Source organism: Haliotis rufescens, unplaced genomic scaffold, assembly GCF_023055435.1.
Source record: "Haliotis rufescens isolate VD_foot unplaced genomic scaffold, xgHalRufe1.0.p SCAF_5, whole genome shotgun sequence".
NCBI classification, from domain to species: Eukaryota; Metazoa; Mollusca; class Gastropoda; order Lepetellida; family Haliotidae; genus Haliotis; species Haliotis rufescens.
The window spans coordinates 44,797,036-44,807,873 of record NW_025964223.1 but is presented as its reverse complement, the minus strand read 5'-3'; the positions used below and the strand labels follow the sequence as shown (position 1 = coordinate 44,807,873).

Genomic DNA, 10,838 nt, shown 5'->3' with positions numbered 1-10,838 from the left:
GCGTCGTCTATCTCCAACAGTGGGTGACACTTGCCCAAGACCCTCGCACATCCACCCAACGGGTGTCACTTCAATCTACCACAACAGTGTTGCGTTCTCTGTATACTGATTACCATACTTACAACCCTAATACAAATAATGCAGTCGATATGTGTTGTCGGTTGTTGTATGAGAACAGAGAAATGATTGGATTATAATTTTATTTGCACATATCGATCACATAAATCCAGGTATTTGGCAACACTCCAGCGAAAATGGCGGAATACATCCGAGATACATTCCAGGAACTATCATATAAGTTAATATGTATACTTACCAGTAGCCGTGACATACAGTCAGGTATTTGATCAAGCGATGAAATATCGCTCTGAGATTTGCACAAGTAAACAGTCGACAGGGGTGTGGATTATGAGACTTACCGATACCGCGATAATAAAGAGTCATACTATATGTGAATGAGTGAGTTTGGTCTAACGTCGCTATTAACAATATTCCGAGTATGTTTTTATCACACTGTGTCGGATTCATGTGCGAGGAAAGCCAGAAGTGATGCAGATCTCAGATCTTTTCCACTTTGGTGAAACCCACGAGCACGGGAATGGTGCTTGCAAACCTAGAAACATAATCGCAGCGAACTGGGATTCAAATCCATGATCATCGTTTCTTGCGTGTCCAAGGGACGCAACTCTTCACAGAGAATTGTGAAGTTTTAGACGATTGGGCCACCTGTGCCGCTTTCATGATGTATGTGTATTTAATTGTCTATGGGAATTGGTGCATGCAATTATGTTTATCATGTATGGATTAATCAACTGAATACACATGTACATGTGAATTCTGCCAAATGTGTTAACACATACACTTGCGCAAGTGGTATTTCGTACATTTCCATTACAAGTAATACCTAAGGGGCGGACCAATTGATTTTTTCTTTCAAGAAAACGAAACTCAAATTTTTATGAAAATAGAAAACTCAGCCTCCATTTTCTTCAAAAATAAACAACCACTCAGCCTCAATAAAAAGGCGCGACCGCAATATGGGGTTCCTCATTAATAGTGAGTATTGCTTGCCAAAGCCATAATCGTTGACAGGGAGGCATCACCATGAGAGACAATATGTCTGTAACCCTTATTTATTGATCATCATTTCAATTCTTCCATTTCAAGAGGACATATGATGTTATGTGTAATTAAATTGTATCCTTGGACAAGGTTAATGATTCCGCGTGCCCCACTGTGATATGGGTGAAACAGTTGTTGACTGTGATGTGAAATGCCCATTAAGCATCATTTACCCTTACTTGAAAAATATACAACATAAACATATATATAATTAAAAACAGTTTATTGCAATAAACTCAACTGACGAGCAAAAGAAACGTTACCAATGAGCATTAGTTGTTCCCAAAACAGAACAGAGATAATGTCACGGAAGATACGTGAATTGTCAAAAGATATGAATTATCAACATCATTACAAGTTATCCAATGATAATCAAGTTGGCCTCAAATGTACCCTATTGCAGATTGAGATGTATCAGTTGTGAGGATAAAGGGTTTCTCTTGGTCGGGATATGCAAGGATTGGGCGGCTTGCATAAGCTTTGTGATTGCCTGTTGGCAACTTTTGGATCATTTGAAACACAAGTTTTTTTCTGAAGGTTCTATAGAGGAGAAGTGATGCAAGAAAAAATTGCTACACATTTTCGGTAATACGAGACTCATGACATGGACATTTTTAGGGGATGGGATCTGTGTGACTGAATCTATTTTTGAAGGATCGACATGGATGCAATGTTTGCTGATGATATGCCCTAAGTAGGTGACTTGTTTTGTTGAATTTTGTCGAATTTACATTGAGACCTTCTTCTTTGATCTCTTGGAATAAAGCCTTGGAGAAATTCAAATGTTCTGAAAACGTTTAAGAAAATATTATGATGGCATCTACATATATTAATATGTAACGCCAGTTTATTTCTTTTAGTGACTGAAATGGTTTGCCGAAATGCTACAGGAGTATATTTTAGACCGAAAGGGGGCCAATTCCATTCAAAAATATCATCAGGTGTAATGAGAGCCGACTTCTTTTTTGCATCTGGATGGAGTGATGTTTGTCCAAAACCACTAGCACAATCAAGGACACTGAAAATGTCGCCTATATGTTGCATCAATGTCATCTTCAAAGCGTGGTAGAGGGGGAAATATAGGCTTGGTAACTGCATTGGGGCGTCTATAATCTACGGCAAAGTGGTAAGTGCTATTCCGTTTTTTAACCATGACAACAGGAGAGTGTCCTTCAGAAGAACTGGGCTGACTGATATTTGCTTCTAACATGTCCTGCACCTGTCTGTCACATTCTTTCCTTATGGCTGCGTTTGGCATCACCTGTTTCTATTTTGTGCTGATGTAAGTGTGAATGTTCTATGCAAACAACTTCAATAGGTTATAAAGCTTTATTTATCCAAACTAGTTAATAGTTTTAATATTATTATACTGCTATTTTCATTGTTCTGTTTTGAAATCACCTGTATCTGTACAGGTATTATGCTTTATTGAACAGCAAGAAACTTTGAGCATTCTTTCCATAGGTTGAATTAGAAATGTGCCATAAAAAAGCTGTAAAAAAATCGCAACCCCTCAAAATGAAGTAACAAACAGGACTCTACCCCCCAAAAAAGCCTACCCCCCACCCACCCCCGCTAAATAGCAAATGGTCCGCCCCTTATATCATAAATCAGTTAACAAAGTATAACTGTTACAGAATCACATGAAATGAGCTTTGTAAAACAGTTATCACATGTGAACATATTCTTATTAGAACATGTATCACATATCATATACGATTAAACTCGTGATTCCTTGTAGTAAGCGACTTAATACCATTGAGACATAAACAAAAAGACTCAAAATCATTGCTGAATTTTGCAAATGTACACACGTCATAAGTCAAGAAACTTTTGCCTTGAGTTTCTGTGATATTGAAGAAATGATGGTACTCTTACAACATAACAATCCAACTCCGATGATTACATTCTTTCGTAACTGTGCCTGATGCGATTTTGTCTTGCTGTTTCTGCTATTTTCCTCGCTCGAGATCTATCCCTGAATAAAAACAAAATGTGTGAGTTGAAAACATCCACACCATCACATGCTTTTATGGTTACATTTGTTTTATATGCAGTTTAAAATAAATAAACAGAACTGAAATGTGTCAAATGTTTGAAATGCCAATACAGGAACTTTGAATGTCCTGGATCCACGGACCAACATAGAAATGTTGTAAATGTGGAGTTATGTTAAAGTTAACATTGGACAACGATCCACTCCGTCGGACCATTTTAGCACCAGAGCATTTTAACCACCCGACCATTATCAACCGGCTCTTCGTGTGGAGCTAGGGAACTATCCACGGGGTTCGTGACGAGAATTGAAACAGTTTGTTGTCAACCTCTCAAATGACCACATGGTTTTCTTTGAACTGAGGTATAACATTGTTCATGACACCTTTGTGATTAGGTGTGGGTGAATTGGACGTTACGTCAGTTATGTCAAAGCAAAATGTTAGCGAAGGTGTTTATACGTATTTTCCCCGGAATCTTTTTATATTCTTTCGGCGATAAAAACAAACCATAGCCACGTTCTGATTCACATTATGTTTGACCTTTAAATGCTTTTTCAGTTCACAAATATAACATGACTTACCTCAAGTAAACTATGGCACCGAGGAGCACCAGCAGGGCTATAATTCCTCCTAAGGCACCGACAACGATAGGGCCTTCTAAAACATGGTAAACAGGATAGGTTATTCTATTATGTTATTCTGAAATTTTAAGTATGTTAATATGTTTGTGGATAATTGCAAAGCAAATTTGCACATTCAACAATTCCATTGTATAATATTTACCTAAGTTTGAATTGCTTGCAATATCTGTCTGTTTGCTCGCATTTTCCGTACAATTTGCACCTGATCCGCCTGCATCTGAACAATTTCCACCTGGTTTTGAACTAGGTGTAGTTCCATTTCCACTTTCTCCTGAACTAGCAGTGATGTTCCCTCCAGAGGTAGAAGTGATGTTCCCTCCTGAACTAGAAGTGGTGTCTCCTCCTGAACTAGACGTGGTGTCTCCTCCTGAACTAGACTTAGTGTCTCCTCCTGAACTAGAAGTGTTGTCTCCTACTGAACTAGACGTGGTGTTTCCTCCTGAACTAGACGTTGTGTCTCCTCCTGAACTAGACGTGGTGTCTCCTCCTGAACTAGAAGTGGTGTCTTCTACTGAACTAGACGTTGTGTCTTCTCCTGAACTAGACGTGGTGTCCCCTCCTGAACTAGAAGTGGTGTCTTCTACTGAACTAGAAGTGATGTCTCCTCCTGAACTAGACGTGGCGTCGCCTCCTGAATTCGAAGTGGTGTCTGCTCCTGAACTAGAAGTGGTGTCTCCTCCTGAACTAGAAGTGGTGTCTCCTCCTGAACTAGAAGTGGTGTCTTCTACTGAACTAGAAGTGATGTCTCCTCCTGAACTAGACGTGGCGTCGCCTCCTGAATTAGAAGTGGTGTCTCCTCCTGAACTCGACGTGGTGTCTCCTGCTGAACTAGACGTGGTGTCTCCTTCTGATCTAGAAGTGGTGTCATCTCCTGAACCAGAAACGATGTCTCCTCCTGATTTAGAAGTTGTGGCTGCTGTGGCTGTTGTGGTTGTAGTTGCTTTGTCAGCGCGGTCAGCATTGGTGATTTCCGTACAGGTGACTCTAAGTTGACCGTCTGTAAATTAGAAACACAATGTAGTCAAAAAAGGCAAGAGATCGGTACAGTACAGTCAATTTACGTTTTACGGATGAGATATCATCATATGACAAGCGTAACTTACCTCCGGATTCTTTCTCCACTTTAACACAATAGGCAGAATTCGTGTCCTCCTTTTCCGTTGCAATAGTGAGGAAGGCATTTTGTTCAGTTCCTATACTGCCTGAAACTGTTGGCACCGGATTACCACAGTGAGCAGTAAAGCCAATTTCTGTAGAAAAGACCAGAGCGCCGCATTGGGCAGCTGGTACCACCGGTGCTGACATCGTGACAACAACAGCCCTACCCACGGCATGCACCTCACACACACATTGTCCATGGAAACCCTTGGCCGTGGACCCATCCACCTGTATGGATGTTCCTTCTTTGGTTTCAGGCTGACAAACATGGACCACTGAAATAACATTTAACATATTTCAAGTAAATTAAGAATATTTGTTGACTTGTCTCTTCCATTTTTTTTGGTTATGTGCTATGTGTCATTCTGTTACGTCCAACATTATTACGAATATGAGTTTCTCCTTTCGACTTGTATTACAATGTTTTCACAGAGAGCAATATACATATATATTTGATGTCATGCATTGCTAATGACATTGATAAGATTTATGCCATGTTATGCTATGTTAAATGTTAATTGTTCTGTTTGACATAATAATAACCGCAGATATTAATTTTTTTTAGGTAATGAGAAAAGTAAGTGCAAATTATGTACACAAGCAATGACATGCTGTATAGTTTATTTGGAAAAGCATATGTAAACCAGACCATATGTTTACGGATACCTTATCAACAGCTTGATAGACATGGTATGTTGTGTAATTGCCCTCATAGTAACACCGAACGGTTACAGTTGGCAAAAATGGCAGGCATGGATTCGGTAGCATATATATATACTTGCTGTCCAGGGTTGCATTTCCTAACAGGCTAGGATCCGCTGATCTTGTGTTCGAATGCAAGATTGCTCTCAGTTGTGATCATCCCCCAGCAAGAGCATTAACAATGTGAGCTTTCATCCTGAGCCGATCAAGATATACCGCGAGATCTGAAATACCGTTCAAAGCGGCGCTAAACCCAAGACCATCCAGAATAATACTTACCATTATCACCCGAGGGACAGGCTTGGCCTGAGGAGAGAACAAGCAAACAATTAAAGTTTATCTGTTTCTTTCATGTACGTTGCTGCATCTAGTGCATACCCTATGAGGAAGAAAGTATCGTATAATATCCTGAAGAATAATGTTGATGCCTGTACGATTCATTTAGCGTAAAAGCACAATGCTACTGGTAAATGATAAAGCATAGACACATTGTAGACAGATTGCAAACATGATACAAAGACAGATCAAGCATGTTAATGCGACCATTTCTTTGCATGAAAAGAAATTCTGAAGACACACAAGTGCAATGATAGTTCACAGCAGTTCAATTATAGCGAGCATAGATTTAATTGGTGTTCAAGGCAATTCCAGTACATGAAGTATTCTATGAAAGCTTTATTTTCATCAATTGTTTTCATTTAGAATGTTTGTTTGACTTGTCAATACATGATATCCATTGGAATATGCGACTTAACGTAAATGTCTTTACACGTAGCTTCATGGTCCCGTTGGAATCTCTGCCGATAATACTTATGGTCAAATATCGACACTCCATTTGTCTCGATCTCCGGAACGATATCGCTAGTATGTAGTTGTTTCAGGTAAGGTATGCGATTATGTGCATTTTTAAATTGCAATATTCTACATGTAGATTTATGCATTGGGTTATATCCTGAAATCGACATTTTCAGATTGAATGTAAAGATGTGTACATAACTTACCTCTCACCCTGTTTGGAGTCACAAGCAGGAAACATGCTATGCAAAATAAAAGACGAACCATCGCGAAAGTCAATGCGCTCTTCCACCGACCAGAATTACTGATTCGAAAACTAAACGGAAATTCCGGCCTCTAAGTACCGGTGCTGTGTCTGTCACCAAACTCTGTAACGATGTTAATCCATCCACGACATTTACATCTGACCACACGGCGTGTTATGTGTATGGCAAATCTTGAGTGTTGGTATAACAGGTAGCGCAAAATCCTCCAGGTTACCTGTCATTAATGTAACCACACCAGGAGGTATTGTACTGACTCAGGCATATATCAAGTTCTGACGTAGACCTTCTGTAAGTATTCATGTGTTGACACATTGTGTCGCTTATTCCATGGGCTGAGTTCCCAAGTACTTGAAATTCATAAACATTTCGAAGCTATAAACATTATTGATTTGCAGTTAATACGTGCTTGGCAATAAATATTTAAATGTTACAATGTTGCACTCCGTCCTTAAATCGATGCTGCGTTATGGATAATCATTCATTTATGTACTCATCGTGCTTGATCTGTAGCCGTTCTATGTATAAAGTTGCCCATGTCGTGTTTATTACTTCATCACAAATGTCATGTAAACTGAAATGGTTAGGAAATATCCCTATTTTTTAACACTTTTGTCACTGTCTTCAATTTCTACATCAGACAGCGAGAAAATATCATTTGTAACTATTCTCTGTGATGAGTTTTTCATATACTGTAGCCCAATGGCCCTTTATACTAATAGCGCATATCAATTTATATATATATACAATTCATTATAATGTCACCTCGCTTGAATTGTCATTGTACTTCCAATGCATATGACAATTGTTACCAAATGATCAATACATGGATCGATCCCCCTGTGTAGGACGAACTCTGTCTTCTTCAGCGAGTAAGAGGAGATGACTTCAACGCCGCTTGGAGCACATTTGTTAGTTGAATGGCGATCTAAAGTGAAAGGAAAATCCAGATGTTTTCTCACAAGGGCTGGGGTGATGCTATCAAACGAAATATAATAATAGTTGGATATTTGAGGGTACGGATTGGGAGGGGGCCATTGTAAAGGAAGACACACATATGCACTTGAGATTACTGGGGACCCTTGGTCTTTTTCGGAAGGTTTCATTCAATTCCGATTTGGGTATAATTATGAAATGATTCTAGACCTATTTCATAGTATATGTTCCACGACACAAACCAAGCCTAATGTTTAATTATATACTAGTAATGTGTATATTTAGACGTTCATAGTCAACAAAAAGTACGTTCCGGCGTGAGAGAAACCTATAATCCTTGTTCAAACCCTAGTTCGCTTTGATGGGGTTCGAGTGTCAGTCACCATCATATACTTGCTCATTGGTTTCACCAGATTGGTAAATGCTCAACGCATAACTGGACTTACCTCATATATACGGCTAACACGATGTGACATAACTGAAACATTGTTCAAAGCGGCGTTTCATCAAACGCAATTACCTACTCACATGATTCGGAATGAGACGTGTTTAACATGGTATTTAAAAAAGGAAACTGAAAGGATGGACTAGAGGTACGTCAGGCAACAGTGTCTGGTCGTGACAAAGCTGAACCACAGTTCTGGTCGGCGTTAAACCAAACTCACTCACTCACACATATATAACAACATTGGAACGTGGTTTGCAGTGACTGAAGAAGTTCATGATGAAATGTAGTTGAGTTTTAAGTCGCTGTCACCAAGACAATTAGTCGTTTTGTATATATAGCATATTTGAGCAGCACCGAACTGGTATAATGAGCAGGACAAATGGACTCACTTACCAATGGCATACATAATATGCCAGTTAATCTTATAATAGTGGTTTCCTCGGAAAACATCTTGCTTGTAATTCTCAGTCAGCTCTATACTTCAAATTTCGAAAATGGTAGCATACTTTGATATGAACAGGGGTAGTGACGCGTTCCATTTACTTACAAACTACATACAGGCTCGTTAATCCTGATGCTATTTGATCAGGCGTACATACACGTAGCAACATCACTTAAGCTTCATATTGACGGGGCATTCGTGAAGAGCAACCTCCCCGTGGTGAATGCTGGGTAATGCTAATAGCTCTTCCCCCGTGTGGACTCGGGGTAGAATTTGTCCACAGCACCCCATTGCTGGTCGTAAAAGGCGACCGAATTGGGTAACCCGTTTGCCGTGGGTTGCGCCCCTGTGTCGGCGGAGGACGGGATTCTGGTGGTTGAGGGCATTGGAGCCAGGAACAAGTGTTCCTTTTGCCCAACACACCACTTCGACCCTTACTTCGCCTAGACGGGTGATAGAATTGGCCCGATTCTATCAATCGGCTGGTCACGTCATGCCCTAGCATGAAATACATGGCTATATTATTAAGAATATAATTGCACGCTAAACTTTGTTATCAAAATCATTGTTTTGTTCATGTTTGCCTAGAGTCGTATGCCAGAAGGCGATGGCTCATGGGCCAATCTGGAGATAGCTATAGAGACCTCTGAATTCTGTGTTTCTTGGGGAAAGTGTTATGGGCCGAACCAGCCTGACGCTTATTCCTTTTGATCTCATAGCTTTTCAAGTCTATATTTTCTGGAGTATAACACCTCTGTATCCCTGGTGTTGCAGGTTGGCTTCCACTTTGACATCGTCCTTGTTGACACTCGATGGCGGGTGGGGAGCAGGGGTGCTGAATCACTACATAACACCATGGCTCACCACAATCTATCTGGTTCTTTCAAACCAAATAAACGTCGTCATGTCGATTCTATAACGTCTGACAAAGAAGAAACATCAACTGAGATTGCAGATTCTTGGCCGAGATTCATTGGCATCGCATCTGCTGATGGCAATCCTTTAAAACTAAATCCTTTCGCTATCTCGAAAGGCATTCAAAGTGCCTGTGGAGAAGTTACCAATGTTACACGTCTTCGTTCTGGTTCCATCCTTGTGGAATGTGCACGGAGACAACAATCTGTCAATCTGCTGGGTCTACAGCAGTTTGTTAACACCCAGGTTGTTGTTTCGGTGCACAGGACACTGAATTCAAGTAGAGGCATTGTCAGGGACCGCGCACGCTGTCTTTCTGACATGGCAGAAGAAGACATTGCTGCTGAATTGAAACATCAAGGGGTCACTGCTGTTAAGCGGTTCAGCAGAAAATCAGAAGATGGAAAAATTATCCCAACTAACACGTATCTTTTTACTTTTTGTCTTGCTAAAATACCAAATTCCATTAAAGCCGGTTACTTTAACATCGGAGTGGAGGTTTATGTTCCACATCCTCTCCGGTGTTACAAGTGTCAACAGTTTGGACACGGGGCAAAAACTTGCACTCGCAAGGCCAGATGCTTCCGTTGCAGTGGAATTCACGAAGGTTCCGAGTGCACAGATGATGTCAAGTGTGCCAACTGCGACGGGGAGCATGTGGCCTCATCCAAATCATGTCCAGTGTTCGTATCAGAATCACAGATCTTAAAACTGAAGCACACGCAAAATATTTCTTACTCTGCTGCCAAACAATTGGTGCAACTTCCATCAAAATCACCCGCAAATATCACTTGTTCAGCTGCAGTCTCTTCTCCGCCGCCAGTTCTCAAAATTACTACAGCCTCTACATCCTGCCATACTTTGATCTCTTGGGTAAAAGATGACCAGTTTACCATCGACGATGCACAGACATCCCAATCTATGAAATCTACTTCAGCTTCCCAGACAGACCATCTAACATCAGCACCTCAGATTCTGCAAACTCAGAAAACGGTAACTCCATCAGAACCCAGCCATGTGAAAGTCACCAAAAACATTCAGGGCGAAGCCCATCTGACTAAAACAGAAAAATAGAAGTTAAAAAAGATAAGGGCTCTCCAGCACTTGGAATTGCCTTCTCTTGCTGACACCATAGTAGAGGTTCATAATCCATTTGAGCCTCTAGCGATGGAGGTCAGTCCCTCACTCCCGGTTCGTGGGAGTGGACCTCCCTCTCACTCAAGAACTCCAGTTGAGCCTCCATGAATGGCTCCAATACTCTTATTCAGTGGAATTGCAGGGGACTAAAGAATAATTTTAATGATTTACAGTTACTGATACAGGATTTTAAACCATCAGCATTTTGTTTACAAGAAACGTATTTTAAAGATAATGATCAAATCAATTTGAGGCAATATGATGCATATAACTTCTTTCTCC

At 40.4% G+C, this 10,838-nt stretch overlaps 2 protein-coding genes across 2 annotated transcripts; one reads left to right on the top strand and one right to left on the bottom strand.

Moving 5' to 3' along the window:
• Positions 1 to 1,328: 1,328 nt before the first annotated feature.
• Positions 1,329 to 6,981, bottom strand: LOC124139975 (mucin-21-like). Its single transcript, XM_048384544.1, has 6 exons — positions 6,622 to 6,981; positions 5,900 to 5,926; positions 4,864 to 5,193; positions 3,903 to 4,757; positions 3,701 to 3,776; positions 1,329 to 3,100 (listed from the first exon to the last, which is right to left on the bottom strand). The coding sequence occupies exons 1-6, from the start codon at positions 6,680 to 6,682 to the stop codon at positions 3,025 to 3,027; spliced, it is 1,425 nt and encodes a 474-aa protein (XP_048240501.1). The 5' UTR covers positions 6,683 to 6,981; the 3' UTR covers positions 1,329 to 3,024.
• A 2,378-nt stretch (positions 6,982 to 9,359) lies between these two features.
• Positions 9,360 to 10,493, top strand: LOC125373306. The gene has a single exon (XM_048384310.1). The coding sequence runs from the start codon at positions 9,360 to 9,362 to the stop codon at positions 10,491 to 10,493; it is 1,134 nt and encodes a 377-aa protein (XP_048240267.1).
• Positions 10,494 to 10,838: the final 345 nt, after the last annotated feature.